The 19,111-nt window shown below is 40.4% G+C and overlaps 1 protein-coding gene across 2 annotated transcripts in view; it reads left to right on the forward strand.

The window, feature by feature from the left end:
* DOCK8 (dedicator of cytokinesis 8) overlaps window positions 1–19,111 on the forward strand; it is a 223,446-nt gene that overhangs the window by 94,408 nt on the left and 109,927 nt on the right. For both annotated transcript variants that reach the window (XM_060155013.1, XM_060155015.1), the window contains exons 8-14: window positions 2,323–2,389; window positions 4,486–4,635; window positions 7,881–7,961; window positions 11,320–11,479; window positions 13,598–13,728; window positions 15,327–15,420; window positions 16,150–16,312. In XM_060155013.1, coding sequence (XP_060010996.1) covers window positions 2,323–2,389; window positions 4,486–4,635; window positions 7,881–7,961; window positions 11,320–11,479; window positions 13,598–13,728; window positions 15,327–15,420; window positions 16,150–16,312 — 846 coding nt within the window. The remainder of the gene's footprint in view (window positions 1–2,322; window positions 2,390–4,485; window positions 4,636–7,880; window positions 7,962–11,319; window positions 11,480–13,597; window positions 13,729–15,326; window positions 15,421–16,149; window positions 16,313–19,111) is intronic.

The raw sequence follows: 19,111 nt of genomic DNA on the forward strand, positions 1-19,111 counted from the left end.
CAGTAGGATGGGGGGAGGAGTTCGGACGTTTTGTCTTGTACACGGAGATGAGGGCCCAATAAGCGAGCTCTGTATCAAGCAACGGGTACAGAAAGGCAAACTCTAGCCCTTGCGAGCTGACCCGGAAGGGGGAACCTCCTAGCCCTTCAGCAGGAGGACTGAGTGGAAGTGGCTGATCGGTCCCCCTCTGCATTCATTGTTCAGGAAATCCACCCTATTGTCTGAGGCACTCATCCACCCACCACAGGAAGCTCATCCGACACAGCAACTATGCCCTTTGGGATTGGAGGAATTCTTCCCTGTGATGCATGACACTAAGTCTCCTAGATGTTTTCCATAAATAAATGGTAGCTCTTCTCACAGGTGGGAACACATGGTCACTAAGATAGTCATGTAATATTATTAAAAAAACAAATTGAGTCACTTGGATTTCTCTTGATGAAAATTGTGAAGTGTAGTTTCTAGTTATTTTCCCCCCAAACTGCCAAAGCAGAAATTAAGTAGAATCGCAGTGTTTGCTCAACGTATACTTGACCTACTCCACCAGTATCTTAAATAGTATTCATACCAACATATGCCTGCAATAGGGGAGATGAACCAAAGAGATCATCCTGTCTTTCACTACTTTAAATAAACTGGATAAAAGAAAGCAAGTTCTTATAGGTAAACCTAGAATGTTTAAATATGAACAGTAAAAATTTAATGATAATGTTAAATTTTATTTGTGGTGAAATATGCATAATGTAAAATTTGCCATCACAACCATTTTGAGTGGTGTTTCAGTGGCATTAAGTACATTCACACTGGTGTACACCTATCACCACCATCCATCTCCAGAACTCTTTTCACCTTCCCAAATTGGAATTTTGTACCCACTAAACAATAATTCCAATTTCTCTCTCCCACCATTCCCTCATAAAAGTGGAATTATATAACGCGTGTCCTTTTGTGACTGGTTTATTTCACTTATACAGTGTCTTCAACATTTTTCCATATGGTAGGATGTGTCAGAATTTCCTTTCTTTTCAAGACTGAATAATATGCCATTGTATGCCTATACCACATTCTATTGATCCATTCATCCCTTGATGGACACCTGAGTTTGCTTCCACCTTTTGGCTACTGTGGATAATGGTGTTCCTTGACATTGTTTATAAAGCATGTTCACACACATTATCTTTCACAATGCTTACAACAGTCCTAGGAAATGGGAAGAGCAGATGTCCTTTCATCATGTTACAGATAAATAAATGCAACTGGGAAAAGTAAGTAACCTGATTAAGATCCCAGAGTTAGCAGGCAGTGGGAGAGGGAACAGAGCCCAGGTCTGTCTGACTCAGTGCCCTCCTTTGCCATCATGCCTTACTGCCTCATTTCCAAAAGTGCCATTTGACCGACTCACTCTTGTCTGTGGTTACCTCTGCCCAAATATTCTTCTTCAAAAGTCCTCTTTTTAGACAAAGCTATCCAGTGATAAGGCCATCCTCTCACATATGCCTTCAAACAAAATTTGACCTAATTTACCTGACTTCTGCCATAACAGTGATCCAGGCCCTGATTACTAGGGCTCTTAGCGGCAGTATCATGGATCGTTAACCTGGGAAATTTGAAAGGTGAACATCTCTGCTCCATGTGCATCCTATAACGTGTGGCAGGATTATGCTTTGGGGATGCCCTCTCTTCAAACCCACCATTTCTGGGGGAGTTGGCAATCAGGGCCGTATTTCCAGCTCTCATTGGATCCACACACCTCAGTGCTTATCAGCAGCGCTCAATCCCCTCCCTCCACCCCAGGTCAGCAGCTACCCTGGCAGTGGAGTTAGGAAGGGCCAGATATTCACACACATCATAACCTAACCTAAAGAAAAGCAACTGAACTTTTTTTTTTGTACTAGCTGAAAAGCCCCAGCCCTTAAAATTGAATAATAGAGCTTTCTAGTCTAGCAGTAATCTCTAAACTGTAAACAAGACCTTTAGCTAAGACAGAGACTCAATCCTCTGAGAACACAGCAGCTACAATGGTAAGAAGCGCCGTACTGGATCAGACCAAGGATCTGTTCCACCCGCTCTCTGTTGCAGGGTCACCAGCAAGCACTTTTGGGGAGAACGTACCATCCACCATGATCTCAAATGATTAGGAATTTTCCATGAACCTCCCATATTTCTCCATTAACATTCCAGTGTGATTCTCACATGCATAGAGCTACCCAAATACTTCTGAAAACAACTTACATTTTTAACCAGATTATATATCCAGGCACTTTCAGAAAATTCAGAATTATCTAAGTTAAAACTATATGTTTTTCTCTCTTTCTCTGACAGGTTTGAGATTGAAATTGAGCCTCTGTTTGCCAGCATTGCCCTCTATGATGTTAAAGAAAGGAAAAAGGTAAGACAGCAAAAAATAGCCCAACCCTGAGGGCATTGCTTGTTGTTCGTTGTCTTGGGGTTCATGTTTTTAAATCTCACTTCTATGTAGGAAAACCACATCAGATTTGAAAGCAAATGACCTTTGATATGTCCAGTTCTGTTGCCTTTGCAGTTTTTAAAGAAGTGACCTGGGAATTTATGTTCTTTGAAGAACCTTTATGAGAAAGTCGGCTGAAGGTGGTAGCCTGGCTGAGATAGAGAAGTGAAATAGTGACATATGGGGTTACACATAAAACAAAGCAATGTAAACATGGCTATAACAAGCCCAGTGCATGTAATGTTTCCTCAGTTTGGGAGTTTTTTGCATTGTGAGACAGGCTTATCATGAATGGAAGGCATCTTGTGCAATGAAAGTCTAAATTTGCCATCAGGTAGAGACCTCACCAAGTATATTGTGCTTTTAATTGAAAAGATTTCTCCATGAATGTCTTAATGTTTTGTCGTTTTGTAACTCCTAGAGGAGGGCACAAATAGCAAAACCAGAGGAGACGTTTCTGCCCCTCTACCCATAACCATTCAGTAGCTAAGGAAGTGTGTATATTTTGAATAAATATTAATGATCACTAAGATTTGTATTGGTCAGGGCAGGTAAACTGCTAAAACAAGGAGACCTCCCCCACACACATTCAGTGGTTTAAAGCTGAATGGTTTAATGGTTTAAGTGGTTTAAATGGTTTACAGTGGTTTAAAGCTCAGATTTGCACAGGCAGAATCACCCGGAGGGCTTGTTAAAAGAGATGGTGGGCCCACCCCCAGAGTTTCTGATTCAGTAAATCTGGGTGGGGCCTAAGAATTTGCATTTCGAACAGGTCCCCAGGTGATGCTGAAGCTGCTGGTCAGGGGGCCACATATGGCGAACCCTTGGCTAGAAGAAGGAGAATTTTCTGCCTTTGTCTCTTAACAATCCAGAGTAGGGAGGTGCGGGGTCAACAGTGGTCTCCTCCACTCAGGCATTCGGGAACCCAAGTGGCAGTGTCTCCTCCATACATCTTCAGTATGTGCCCTCCCCAGTCACTCCTGTCACTGCCACTACGGCCCCCGGAAAAAGGGGGAAAGATGGTGGGGGTGTGGGGTGGTGTTGGAGCCTGGAAGTTAGACGCAGCATCACTTGTGCTCACAATTCACTGGAAAGAATCTAGTCACGTGCTCACTCCTAACCCTGCAGGGGAGGCTGGTTAATGTAGTCTCTGCCCGGGAGCCACTTCTTGGCTGTAAATCTATTAGTGGTGAAGGGGAAACCCAGCTCTACAGTGGTTCTTAAGTAACGCCGCACCGCTGAGCTCAGGAGCTTTCATCGTGACATGCTGTTGTTCGAAATCTGTAATAGATACTCACTACCCGCAACATCGAAAGCAAACTCTTCAGCTTCCATGCCCGGCTTTCTTCAGGATGGCTCTCATCTGCTTTCTTTCCCTCGAGAGCCTAGGCAGAGTCAAGCCAGGCTCCTTGATGTGAACTAAAGTCACTCCCCGTGTTACAGCCTCTGAGATATCTGTGCTGCACTCTCTCCCTGGTACACAGTCCCCCTCCAGCTCTGCTTGGCGGAACCTTCTTCCAAGGCCTGTCCATCTCACATGCCTCCCCCATGGAAAGCATTCCCCATCCCCCCCAACTGGATGTGACCTCTCACCCTCGGGAACTTCCACAGCGCTTTTTTGTAGGAGTGTGGTCACTTATATTTTGCTCTTACTGTAGTTAGTATGCATTTGCCTTTTCCCTCATTCTCGATGGTAAACTAATTGAGAGCCAAAGTAATGCCTTGCTTTTCTTCAATGCAGTACCTAGCACATCACTGAAATTCAGGAGATACTGGTGGGTTAATACAAATTTTAATGTTTCATAGAACATCTCTCAAATGACTCAGAAATATCTAGAGACTGTGACAAAATACGTATCAGATTTTCCAGCACCTGCTAGTCATAAACCATGTCTACGGTTATACTTATTTGTTTGGTGAAACCTGGTGGGTTTTTCTTTTCCACTTTTTTTTTTAACATGTTTAGACCATGAGAACAATAGGTATAACTCATTTTTCATTTTGCCACTCATTTACAGATCTCAGAAAATTTTCACTGTGACCTGAACTCTGACCAATTCAAAGGATTTCTGCGTGCTCACACGCCCTCTGTTGCCACGTCCAGTCAGGCAAGATCTGCGGTATTCTCAGTCACCTATCCATCCTCGGACATCTACCTAGTAGTCAAGGTAGTTCAACACAATCTGATTGGCACAGTCTGATGTTCTCATTGTTGCATTACTCCCAGTGCATGTTTAGAGTGAAAGAGGTATCAGAAAATATTACATGTCCTCTGTGAGATTCGCTTTGTTTCCCTCTCAACTTTACTCCTTTTCCTTTACGACCAAATTGTGTTGGGTACTAGAATGACTATGGGTTTTGGAGTCAAACGGTCCTAGGTTTGAGTCCTGGCTTTGCAACTTAGTAGCTATATGACTTTGGGCAATTACCTAACCTTTCTGAGACTTAGTTTCTTCATCTGTAAAGTGGAGATAATAACACCTCCCTCAATGAGTAGTTGTGATTACAGAATAAGGTCTGGCATGTATAGACACCCTTCCTTCTAACAAGGAAAACACCCTCAGCTATCCAGCTCTGGGATGCTGCTGTGGAGAAAAATCTCAGATAGAGTCTCCTAATCATGTTCACATTTTTCTAAAGACCCAGAGTTAAATGTCCGAAAATCCAGGCTCTGACAGTTTGAGGTGTGGGTTATAGTGTCCAAGCTTCACTCTCCCTTATTCATCACCATCTCACAGACTGAGTATGTCTAGTGAGAGTCAAAATCTGTGGGCAGTTCTAAGTGGAAAGACCTTTCATTCTAGATTGTACTCTTTGCTGATGTAAGAAAACCAGAGACTTTCTCTACACACCAAAATGGCTGGTTAGAAGTTAACAGCAAACATTGAGTATTTTATCTACTTTAAGCCAAATAATTAGTCTCATTGACTCTTTACCCTCAAATTAAAAAAAAGTCCTGTTGTTTTAATTTCATGTACACCCAGCATTCTAGGATTGGGACATTTTCTAGTTAGCACAGTGTTTTATGTCCATAATCTCATTGATTCCCCCATGATCCCATGAGAGTAGCATACAGGTTCCAAAAACTTCAGGTGATGTGGAGGTCACTTAACAAGAGGCAGATGTCCTTCCATTCTAGCTCCCTTTACACCGTTTTACAAAAATTCTGAAAGGTCATTATAGCTTGAAGGGAACTTGTTGAAGTTTCTGGAAAACAGAGTTAAAATTCTATTGCTAAAAAGACACATCTCTTGTTGTCAAACTTAATGTGTGTCCTTTTCATTGCGATATTACTTAGACATAGAGGAAAATTAGCTTAAAGTCCACTCTAGCAAACTGTAGCAGCCTGCAGTTACTTTTAAAATTCACTCCAGCCTGGGAAATCAAAGAAGTCAATACCAGTTCCATAGATCCAAATTTTATTTCCAATTCCAGTTCTCAGTGGATGACTTTATTTTGGGTAACCCATGGTAGTCTGCTAAATATCAGTGGTTACCTATGGGTGACTATTACTAAGTATATTCCAAAATTTTCAGATGTATAAATACATTCATTTGGCAGTGATAAAGATTCTCTAAATTGTCTGGATAGAGTTAAGAAATTTAAATCTACTCAGTAAGACAGTCCCTGGTTTGCCTCTGATTTGTTTTTCTTTATTGTAATACCACAGTTGTTGCTTCTTTCCCTCTAAATAGGGCTGAGGGTAGCCTCTTTACCTTAAAGAAATTCCCAGGCAATTCTGATATGCCCCTTTCCCCTGCCTGCCATGGTTACGAGGACTCAGGCGTTTCTTTTACGTATCAGTGCTGAAGGACCGCATAGTAGGCTCTCATAGCAGCCGGCAGCTCCTTCTCGCAAAGTACCTGAAGTTAGCCTTGTCCAACTCGGTGAAGGGAATCGTATCTGCTCATCTGGTCGAATCTGGATCCTCCTTCCAAATTCTGGAGATCCCTCTCCTGTGGGTTCCATGCTCTAGATGCAAAGTCATGGCATTCCCATTCTTCGCTTCAGGATTCTAATGAGAAGGTTCTTTATCTCGGTTCAAAGTTCATTTTAAAGACCACACTTCTGTCCACTGACCTCATGGAAAAATTAGCTTCTTTCCAATTTGCTGTATAAACTCCCGACCATCAGTTTCAGGAGGATAGGGACCAGGCCTGTCATGTTCACCACCTTGTCTCCCCAACAGCTACCCTACAGAAAGGACTCAACAAATGTTTTCTAAACAAATGAATAGGTGAATGATCGCTGACTAACAGGAAAATGGGTTAGTTTCTACCTCGAGTGTTACGTGTCCATGGCCTCAACCTGGTGCATCTCTCAGGAGGATCAGCCTCATCTTCAGGCTATGGCAGTGGGAAGGGGTTTTTAAGTTCCTCTGTGAGACGAGAGACTTAATGCTTGCAGTCTTCTTGAGACAGATGTTCGTTGAGCAGCCCCATGCCATTTCCTTTGAAACTCCATGAATCACCCTCCACCACTTGGGTATTTCTGGTTAAATACTTGGTGCCTAATTGACAGTGCCTGTTAAGAATGTGTGCCTTTTAGGATATGTTGACCCAAACTTCTTCTTCAAGGATTATCTCAACGACTAACACAGACTAATGGGACTAAATCCATTTGTTTTTCTCTTCCACATATAAGTTAAATTAAATTTTCTTTGAGCAGAGGGTTAGACAATTTTAAATTTCTGCTTTTTTTTCTCTTAAACATGGTGCCTAGATTTATGGCCAGCCAGGTCCTTCACTTGCAGCAAGATGGAAGACGATGCTTGGCAGTAGTAATTCATATTACCAGCCAGTTAGCAAAGTGAAAAGCTGTACCATCCTACTGCTTTCAAGTTCCTTTCCAAGTCTGTTAAATCCAGAGAAGCAGCCCTAATAGGAAATACAAGGGAGACAATTACAGATAATTTATTCTGTTCATTTATTCATTTTGTGGAAGGTTTTAGTCCCCAACCTGACTTTCACAGAGGTCGTATCTCTTTTTTTACGTTGTAAGCAATAATAAACAAAATGAGCTATTAACATCCTACATATGTCTCGTGGGTTTTGTATTAAAAAATAACTTTTATTGTATTTTTTATTGTAGGCATAATACATGTTTATTATTTAAAAACAGAAAATACACGTAAGCAATAGGAAGAAAATAAAGACAGTACATAATCCCACCATACAAAGATAACTACTATTAACATTTGCCATGTATCTATCGTCCTTTTAATATGCCTTTATGATTTTTTTTTACAAAACTGTGTAATACTCTTCGTACTGATTTTTTAAATCAAAAAACATATATTATGGACATCTGATGTCATCAAATATTGTCATAAGACACTATTTTGATGGTTGCATAGATTCCATTATACAAATGTAATTCACGTGCTTTGTTTTAATATTATTTTTGTTGGTAGATTGAAAAAGTCCTTCAGCAGGGAGAGATTGGAGACTGTGCAGAACCCTACATGGTTATCAAAGAAAGTGATGGTGGAAAGGTATGCTATTTTGAGTATTGCTAAATGGTAACATTTTAGAATAAGCAGGTATTTTTCAGAAGTCTCCCATAAAATAGTTAATGGAGTTTAGTCCATAATGTGTCCCCATATGAAGCACTAATAAATTATATTCAAACAAAATAAGGAAGGGAAACTTCATCGATGACAACTTTTTAAAGAAATAAACTATTAAACTCAGCAAACGATGATGTACACACCAATGTCTAATTACAAAACTTGACTAGGGCAAAAACGCGTCCTGTTGTCTTGGTTCTGAGGCCTGGGCTCGGTTGGGAGGGCCACAGACACCCCATGAAACTGAACAGTGCCACAGCTCCCCTAGCTTCCTCCACAGCATGGGCCACCACCCTTTCTGATTTGGATATTTGGACATTAGCTGAGACTGCTGTACATCATAAATGTATTAGTACAACATTGGTACTGAGCCATGAAAAGGACATCTCTTCTCAGCACCCATTTGCAAAAGTTTCCAACATAATTTTTAAAACATGGCCTTTTTGGAATAAGACTTGCCTAACGGCATCCTACTGCAGACTCATAAATTTCAAGTAAGATTTATTGAACTCAAGATAACTTGCTTTTTTTAATTTACCTTTTATCCTGAACTTAGAATGATTACTTTGGAAGTGTTGTCAACCTAATAAGGAGATTGTTAGGAACGCTTATAGATCTTTCTGGAATCTTCCAAGACAACTGTGGAAAAACAGGCTCACTTAAGAGCTTGATAGATGATGTACAAAACTTTTCATCCCAAGATTCTCTCATGCGAATCCAGTGTAGCTAGGACCTAAAAGAGGTACTTGTTGATTAGGTAGTATAACAAGCCCCAATACTTTGGGGTTTTTTGTTTGCTTGTTTGTTTGTTTGTTTAGCTGAAGGTATATTTAATAATTGAATGTAGGCTTTCTTTAATTCTTTAAATTCCTCCTTTTCTATTCTGTACTTCCTTATCAGTTGGACTTCTGGCCTGAGATGTGTTGTTTTTCTGCCTATTCCCTCTTTTTAATCAGTAGAGTAGGGATTTTGGAGATGGCTGTCATATCCATGGCAGAGGCAGTTGACTTGGTGCTGGTGCCATACTGGGTTTTTTTATATCTTTATTGGAGTATAATTGCTTTAAAATGTTGTATTAGTTTCTGCTGTACAACAAAATGAATCAGCTATATGTATACATATATCCCCATATCTCCTCCCATCCTCCCTATCCCACCCCTCTAGGTCGTCACAAAGCATTGAGCTGATTTCCCTGTGCTACAAGCAGCTTCCCACTAGCCATCCATTTTACATTTGGTAGTGTATATATGTCAATGCTACTCTGTCACTTCGTCCCAGCTTCCCCTATCCCCCTATGTCCTCAAGTCCATTCTCTACATCTGTGTCTTTATTCCTGCCCTACCACTGGGTTCACCAGTACCGTTTTCTTAGATTCCATATTTGTGCGTGAGCGTACAGTATTTGTTTTTCTCTTTCTGACTTACTTCACTCTGTATGACACACTCTAGGTCCATCCACCTCATTACAAAGAAGTCAATTTCGTTCCTTTTTACAGCTAAGTAATATTCCATTGAATATATGTGCCACATCTTCTTTATCCATTCATCTGTTGATGGACATTTAGGTTGGTTCCATGTCCTGGCTATTGTAAAGAGCGCTGCAATGAACATTGTGGTACATGTATCTTTTTGAATTATGGTTCTCTCAGGGTATATGCCCAGTAGTTGGGTCATATGGTAGTTCTATTTTTAGTTTTTTAAGTAACCTCCATACTGTTCTCCATACTGGTTGTATCAATTTTCATTCCCACCAACAGTGCAGGAGGTTTCCCTTTTCTCCACACCCTCTCCAGCATTTATTGTTTGTAGATTTGGTGATGAGGGCCCTTCTGACTGGTGTGAGGTGATATTTCATTGTGGTTTTGATTTGCGTTTCTCTAATGAATAGTGATGTTGAGCATCTTTTCATGTGTTTGTTGGAAATCTGTATGTCTTCTTTGGAGAAATGTCTGTTTAGGTCTTCTGCCCATTTTTTGACTGAATCGTTTTTTTGATATTGAGCGGCATGAGCTGCTCTGAATATTTTGGAGATTAATCCTTTGTCAATTGCTTCGTTTGCAAATATTTTCTCCCATTCTGAGGGTTGCTTTTTTGTCTTGTTTATGGTTTCCTTTGCTCTGCAAACGCTTTTAAGTTTCATTAGGTCCCATTTGTTTATTTTTGATTTTATTTCCTTTACTCTAGGAGGTGGGTCAAAAAGGATCTTGCTGTGATTTATGTCATAGTGTGTTCTGCCTATGTTTTCCTCTAAGAGTTTTATAGTGTCTGGCCTTACATTTAGGTCTTTAATCCACTTGGAGTTTATTTTTGTGTATGGTGTTAGGAAGTGTTCTAATTTCATTCTTTTACATGTAGCTGTCCAGTTTTCCCAGCACCACTTATTGAAGAGGCTGTCTTTTTTCCACTGTATATTCTTGCCTCCTTGTCAAAGATAAGGTGACCATATGTGCGTGGGTTTCTCTCTGGGCTTTCTATCCTGTTCCATTGATCTGTATTTCTGTTTTTGTGCCAGTACAACAGTGTCTCAATTACTGTAGCTTTGTAGTATAGTCTGAAGTCAGGGAGACTGATTCCTCCAACTCTGTCTTTCTTTCTCAAGATTGCTTTGGCTATTCAGGGTCTTTTGTGTTTCCATACAAATTGTAAACTTTTTTGTTCTAGTTCTGTGAAATATGCCATTGGTAATTTGATAGGGATTGCATTGAATCTGTAGATTGCTTTGGGCAGTGTAGTCATTTTCACAATGTTGATTCTTCCAATCCAAGAACATGGCATATCTCTCCATCTGTTTGTATCTGATTTCTTTCATCAGTGTCTTATAGTTTTCTGCACAGATCTTTTGCCTACTTAGGTAGGTTTATTCTGTTTGTTGCAGTGGTAAATGGGAGTGGTTCCTTAATTTCTCTTTCTGATTTTTTGTTGTTAGTGTATAGGAATGCAAGAGATTTCTGTGCATTAATTTTGTATCCTGCTACTTTACCAGATTCATTGATTAGGTCTAGTAGTTTTCTGGTGGCATCTTCAGGATTTTCTAAGTATAGAATCATGTCGTCTGCAAACAGTGACAGTTTTACTTCTTCTTTTCTGCTTTGGATTCCTTTTATTTCTTTTTCTTCTCTGATTGCCATGGCTAAAACTTCCAAAACTATCTTGAATAATAGTGGTGAGAATGGCCACCCTTGTCTTGTTCCTGATCTTAGAGGAAATGCTTTCAGTTTTTCACCATTGAGAATGATGTTGTGCCATATTGTTTGTTTCTGCTGTCTCTTTCCATTTTCCTCTAGAGTAAAGAAAAGATTGAAAGACTAAAACTTCAAGCTGAATCCTTCTGCCAACGTTTGGGGAAATACCGGATGCCCTTTGCCTGGGCTCCCATAAGCTTAGCAAGTTTCTTCAATGTCTCTACCCTCGACAGGGAGGTAACTGATGTGGAGTCCACGGTTGGTAAGCTTTTCAACTGTGGTGTGAAGGGAAGGGCTCCCCAATGTACCAACTCTGAGGTTAGCTACTGATTGGTGGGGGGTTGGGGGCGCAGTAAGGTGGGGGGAGTGGGCAGGAAGAAGGAGGTGAATAGAATGAAACATGATTAAGACTGGAATACAAATGCTTGATTGGACAGTGATCCCCAAGACAATTACAATGAACTTTGTGGAGTTTAAATATAGTAAGATTTTTGGTTGGAATTTTCTGTACAGTTTGACACTTTAAAGAGTTAATTTTCAGTGGCCATCTCTTCTTAAAAGTAAAATTCTTGAAAATAACAAGAAAATATAATAATATAATAATATAGTTTGTAGTGTGTTCAACAAAGGCACCATGGTTGGCTCCTAAATATAAGAAAAGCAAGGGCTTCAAAATGAAAAACTCTGGTTTCTAGCAAAATTTCCAGTTCCTTAAAGTTTATTTTGCTAAGGGCAAATGAAAAAAGTGGATGCCAAAAGAATATTTAGTTACTGTTCTGATTTATTTAGCGTATTTCTCTTTTTCATTACCTAACCCTTGATCTGAGTTATTAATTCCCTCAACAGTTTGGGTATGGAACTATCCAAGAGGGTTACAGAGTTTGCAAGAATATCACCCCTCACCTGTGGCAGAGTTTCTGTTTTTTAAAATGTCTTTGTATCCAGCAAATATTTATGTCTCCAGTCACATTTCTTGGGAAGTTTTTCATGCATTCCTTAGCTCTGCCACTTCTGAAATGTTGCCTTTACCAGAGGAGTGGAGGAAAAGGTATTTTGTTATTGCTGCTGCTATCCTGGAGTTATTGATGCATAATTACCAGTCAGAACTCCCGGGTTATTGCTGATTTATCAAAAACAAATCTCAGGGCTTCCCTGGTGGCGCAGTGGTTGAGAGTCCGCCTGCCGACACAGGGGACACGGGTTCGTGCTCCGGTCCGGGAAGATCCCACGTGCCGCGGAGCGGCTGGGCCCGTGAGCCATGGCCGCTGAGCCTGCGCGTCCGGAGCCTGTGTTCCGCAACGGGAGAGGCTGCAACAGCGAGAGGCCCGCGTACCGCAAAAAAAGAAAAAAATCTCATTTTAGTGCATCCCAACATTCACACCACAATATGTGTGTGGGGGTTTTTTTTAATGCTAATTTCTATGTAGACCCAGGTAGCCCTTATTTGAAAGAGTTCTGCATAGAGCTTAAAGGACACATAAACTAGGTAGTTAAGGCATAGTGCTTGCTGGGTCCTCAGTCATCTCTGGGTCAAGGAGAAATTAACCTGACTACAGAGGCTGGTTTTTAAGAAGCAACCAAAAGATGTCGTGTATTATACTGAGGCAGCATGGCAAGTTTAGGTGGCTCAGTGGTAGCAGGAAGTTCCCGTTCAGCATTATGACAAGAATTAAGGGTAAGAGAATGTTCAAAGACAGGGTTGAAATATTACAGTTCTATGCAATTTGACCATTCACTACAGAACCCCTGAGTTTTGCAGTATAAAAGTAACAAAATCCTCAGCTAAATCTCAAAAGGGGTAAGAAATAACTAAGCAGAGTATCAGGGTTCAGGTTTGGGTGTGACTCAGTTCTAATTACCATTAGGCAGGTTGGCCAAGGCAGAAACTCAGTTCTGCTGCCTGGTCCACACAGCAAGAGCAGAAGAAAGCTCAGATCCAGGATGGACTCAGGCTGACCTGTACGTAGCATGTTCGGGCCAGAATCCCAAATGTCTGCAGGGGCATTTGAGTACATGCCTCTCCCAATGGAATGTAAATATAAAAATAAAACTAAACTAAACACTGTTGACTAAATAAAGCTTATTATTTAGCCAGACCCTGCTCTGGCTGCAGTTCTGGACTCCTGCTCCTTGATCGCCACGTGGGAGGGCACTGTGGTTGCTCCTGGGCTCTCACTATGATCAGAGGAGGATTAGGGGCTCCAACGGGGGGGTCTAAGAACAGGGATCGGGGAGGGAAATTGTCATGCAAAACAAGAATGGCCGTGTTCAGTGTTCTCCTTCAGTGCGCTTCAACATATCCTACATACGGTAAAGTTAATAACTGCTATATATTCAAACAGAAAGGCAAACTTTAGAATGACAATTGTTTTCCTTAAAGGGAAAGGCTCTGTGAGTGAGCGGAAAACTTTGTCCCAATCTCGAAGACTTTCTGAAAGAGCCTTCTCCTTGGAGGAAAATGGGGTTGGATCCAACTTCAAGACCTTGACCATTAACAGCTTTTTCAAGCAGGTATCTCTTCCTGTTACAGTGTGTCTGGCTTTGTCCCCTCACAATGGCATGAGTGCTGGAGCCCAGAGGGGGAGTAGATGTAGTGACTAAGAGAACAAGTTAGTCAACCTCACCGAGCCTCGGTTTCATCATCTACAAAACAGGGATCATGACACTTGCTTGATGTGGCTTTTGGGAGGGTTTGATGACACGAGACGTGTAAAGCTCTTCTCAGAGTGCCTGGGATATAACAAGTGCTAAGTGAACGTTAGCCCTTTTAATTGAGAGAAGGACTGGTTCCCATTAACACAAACTATCCTATTTGAACTATCATGGCCAATTCATTTATTAGGCTATGAAAACAGTCTGGCTAAAATATCCACTTCCCCTTTGGCCTGGGGTTTCTTGGCCTAGGTGTTGTCCATCTCACCCCTTTTCCACGTGCGGGCTTTCCAGAGCTGCCTACTTCCTCACAGGGTGTGACCGTTACAGACGGTGCTCTTTATTAGCTCAGAAATCATTGAGACTACTTAGAGAATGAAGAATTTCCTAGCGTAATCAAATTCATAGAGACAGAAGGTGGAATGACAGAAAGTAGAATGAGCGTGGCTAGGGGCTGCAGGAAGGGGGGAATGGGGAGTTGTTTCATGGGTATAGAGTTTCAGTTTTGCAAACTGAAAGCATTCTGGAGATCGTTTGCCCAACAAAGTGAATGTACTTAACACTACTGAACTGTATACTCAAAAATGGTTAAGATGGTAAATTTTACGTGATATGTGTTTTACTACCAGAAAAACCAACTTGACTTATACTTGGTTTGACTCTGTTTTGGAAAATTTTCTACAGCTCAAGCAGTTCTCATGGGGCATGTCAAGGGGTTATGTTAACAAACTGAAATGCAGAAGAGATCCTAAGGGTTCTGTGTGCCATGCCTCATGATGGAGATTGCAGGGGACTGAAAGGGTTTCTATTTGGGAAATAACTCCTTCCAACTGTATTGCCTTGGGGAGCAAGGCCCTTGACTAAACAAGCCGAAGTTTTCTCATCTGTACTTAGGAATAGGACACACCTATCTACCTACCTACCTACCTACCTTCCTTACTGGGCTGCTGTAAGGATCAGAGCTCATGCACACGTATCCCTCAGCAGCATGCCTGTCCCACATACACGCATGGAGTGTGTGTGCTTAGCCTTCTCAGTCAAGACAAATGTGAAGAATATGAGGACAGGACAAAGATGGAAAGCTGCTTTCTCCATCTTCAAATCTTCAAAGAAAACTTTTCTTCTGTTTTGTTTCAGGGAGTACACAAGTATCAGTGGGTTTAAGTTATAGGGGGAGGACCTTTTGGCCTGGATTACTAATGGTCAAACAGCCTTCCTCAGGAAGGCAGTAAAGTCCCCATCTCCAGGAGGACTGAAGAGGCTGAGAGAGTCAGAGTGGTAGAGGAAGAATATTTGACAAGAGGTTGACCAAAAGATTTCAGAGTTGTTGCCTCGTATCTACGAAAGGCACGTTCCGATAATACTTAGAGATAAAAATCTTCTGAGAAATCAATCTTTGGTCCCGACCCCAGGAGTGTATGGTGAATCTACACTAACCCTGACTTCTCTCTTGGCAGGAGGGAGATCGCCTTAGTGATGAAGACTTATTCAAGTTTTTAGCTGACTACAAAAGATCTTCATCCCTACAGAGGAGAGTCAAGTCAGTTCCAGGTGTGGATGGCTTGTCTTTATCCTCTTTGTTGTGCCAAAGCCATTTATGATTAGACGCATTATTCATGTAACGCTGCAATTTTTTGTCAAGGGAGATGTAGGATTTTGTATTAGGAGTTAAGGTCTGGGTTTTCTTGGCCAACCTGTTAATGTTTTCTATTTTTATTAAAGGACTGATTCTGGAAATAAACATCATGCTTTGTATTTGATTGCTCACTCAGAAAATCAGATAATTGTTTGAAGAGAGGAGCCTCTTATATCATATTGTATGGAACTCTTAACATGAGAAAAAGTGAAGGTGCAATGCTTTGGTAGAAGGTGAGGGCGCACCCTCCTTATCCTCAGCTTAACAGCCCCTGAGGCACTTCTGCAGCCCCCTGGGGTACCAGGGAACCTAGTTTGAAAACCACCAATTTTTAGTGCTTGTAATGAGAGAAGTTACTGAACTATATACTTACGGTGTGGTAGTTCTGGAAGGGACTTTAAAGATCCTCTAATGTGTTCTTAACTCATTTTACAGTTTCTTGCTTTTTAAGTTCTAGAAACTAAATCTCAAAAATTGTCATGATATGCTTTTTCTCAAACTATGGGAAATTAACTGGGTATTCCAAAGTGCTTATACTCACACAACTTATCCTCATTTCCATAAAAGAAATATAGTACAGCAGTCTTTCTTGACTCCCTCATATATAACGTCTTTACTAAGACAGTCCTATTTTCTTTCTTTAGGCTTGCTCAAACTGGAGATTTCTCTGGCTCCAGAGATGACCAGTTGCTGTCTGACTCCTGAAATGCTGCCAGTGAGACCCTTTCCTGAAAACCGGGGACGCCCACACAAAGAGATTTTGGAATTTCCAATCCGAGAAGTGTATGTCCCTCATACTGTGTACAGGTAAGAAACAAAAGCTCTTGGAAAATTATTGAACCAAAAATTTGAGCCTTGTTTGGGTAATGCTTTCATCATCCTTTGACCTATTTTGCTACTTCCTAAGTTTTGGGGAAAATGAAATATGACGTTGACAAAACTATAGATAATTACTTTTTAAGATCAATTTGTTCTCTCTTTTTTTTGTGGTACGCGAGCCTCTCACTATTGTGGCCTCTTCTGTTGCGGAGCACAGGCTCCGGACGCGCAGGCTCAGCGACCGTGGCTCACGGGCCCAGCCGCTCCGCGGCATGTGGGATCCTCCCGGACCGGGGCACGAGCCCGCGTCCCCTGCATCGGCAGGCGGACTCTCAACCACTGCGCCACCAGGGAAGCCCTTAAGATCAATTTTTAAAGATGATTTACCTCATTTTTTTCACAAGAAAATGTTACTTCAGTCAAAACTGGAATGTAGAATTATAGTGGACATATTCCTTCTAGAAACAAAAAAATCCTCCTAGTCATTACCTTGGTTTTCCTATGGGCAGAAGGACATATTAGGGAAAGAGCAATGACTAAAAGTGTTCTGGTTGTCTAAAAGACAGGTTTTTAGCTCAAGACCAGCTCTGTCAATAGAATTTAGAGGAATGAAAGAAGTGTTCTGTATGTGTGCTGCCCAATAAAATAGACACTAGCCACATGTGGCCCTTCAGCCTTTGAAATGTGGCTAGTACAGTGTAGGGACTGAAATTTTCATTTTATTTAACTTTAATTAATTTGAATTCAAATTCAGGTAGCTATATGTGGCTGGTGGCTACCATATTGGCTAGCATGGAACTATACAGTAAAGACCTAAAAGGTTAGGTTGCCTCAGTTTCTTGGAGGTCCTTTGCATGGGGGCTCAGAGGGAGCTTGTCAACATCCGTCTGCTGAAAGCACTGCTGATCATATACTTTTATTTTTTATTTTGAGAAGATTTTTTTTAATGCAGAGAAGAAAGTTATAATAAGCACCTTTTCTCCAGCATCTAGAAATGACATTTTGTTGTTACGTGTGTGTATGTATATAATATATATATATATATATATATATACACACACAAAACAATCATACTGGTTAAGTTGAAGTCTCCTTTATCCCCAGTCTCCAATTACAGACCCCTACCCTGCCTCTCACATCACATTGTCATGAACTTACATAGTTCCTTTCTATTTTCCCTGGTTTTACACACACACACACACACACACACACACACAGAGTCATGTATTATGAATCTGTGAACACTGAATGGTATTATTTTTATATTCATTTAAAATGTATGTAAATGGATTCATACTCTATGTATTATACTGTACTACTGTACTTTTCATCCAACAGTATGATTTTTTCTTTTTTGTTTGAGTATTATTGTGGACTCATGAATTTTATTGATTCAGTGTGTTACACTCAGTAGCAGTCATTATTCTTTTTTAGTTACTCAGATTTCCACAAATGTAACCAATGGGAATTCCTTAATAGCTTGTATTTTAGAAATATTGATTTATATAGAGCTTTGTCATTCTTTTAAACTGCTATTTAGTGTTCCTTTCTGTGAAGAGGCCATATTTTATTTATCTATTTCCTATTTTTCTATTGATAGATATTTATATTTTTTCAATGTTGGGCTTTTATAAACACCGTGCAGTGAGAATTTTTGTCTTTGTCTCTCTGTGCACATATGTGAAAGTTTCCCTAAGCAATATGCCTAGAAATAAAATTATTGGGTCACAGTGATATATATTTTCAGTTTTATTTATACCACCACTTATTTCCAAAATTGTGTCAGTTTGCAGTCCTTCCAGCAGTGTAAGAGAGTTCTGATTCCCCCAGATCCTCACTCATACTTTCCATTGTGATGTTTGGGTATGTGGGACTGAAATGCAAAGAATTTCAGAACTCACCTAATCTAAGTACCTCTACCCCTCACGTTTTCAGATGTATAAAATTGAGACCCAGACAGGATAAGTGAGTGGTTTGTTGATGTCAAAAATGGCAGTGGGTAAAACAACAAGGTTTTACTGTGTAGCACAGGGAACTATATTCAATATCTTGTAATAAACTATAATGGAAAAGAATCATAGAAAAAGAATGTAGAATCTAAAAAATGGAAACTTATTTACAAAACAGAAGTAGAGTCACAGATGTAGAAAACAAACTTATGGTTAACCAGAGGGTTGGGGGAAGGGATAAATCTGGAGATTGGGATTGACATATACACACTACTATATGTAAAATAGATAACTAATAAGCGCCTACTGTATAGCACAGTAAACTCTAATCAATACTCTGTAATGGCCTATATGGGAAAAGAATCTTAAAAAAAGAGTGGATCTATGTGTATGTATAACTGATTCAGTTTGCTGTACATCTGAAACTAACACATTGTAAATCAACTATACTCCAATAAATATTTAAAAAGAAAAAAGTATATAGATATATATACATGTATATGTGTATAACCAAATCACTTTGCTGTATACCTGAAACTAACACAATATTGTAAATCAACTATACTTCAATTTTTAAAAATGGCAGTGAGAATTACAACCAACCATTCATACAGTTAGAAGTGCACCTCTTCCTTTCAAAATTGAAGTACACATGCATTTCCCCCATTTATTCCTTTCTGAAGCAGTTCTTGGTTTTCTCTTCTCATTCCTAAATACAGAGTCAGCCAAGTCTCCCTCCTAGATAAGTAAGCGTTCCTAGGATGCAGTAGTTTCCATTCTCCATTCCCTAGAGGGAGATGAAGACATGAAAATGTTTGCTTATGGATGCTGTATATCT

Source organism: Lagenorhynchus albirostris, chromosome 7, assembly GCF_949774975.1.
Source record: "Lagenorhynchus albirostris chromosome 7, mLagAlb1.1, whole genome shotgun sequence".
Taxonomy (NCBI): domain Eukaryota; kingdom Metazoa; phylum Chordata; class Mammalia; order Artiodactyla; family Delphinidae; genus Lagenorhynchus; species Lagenorhynchus albirostris.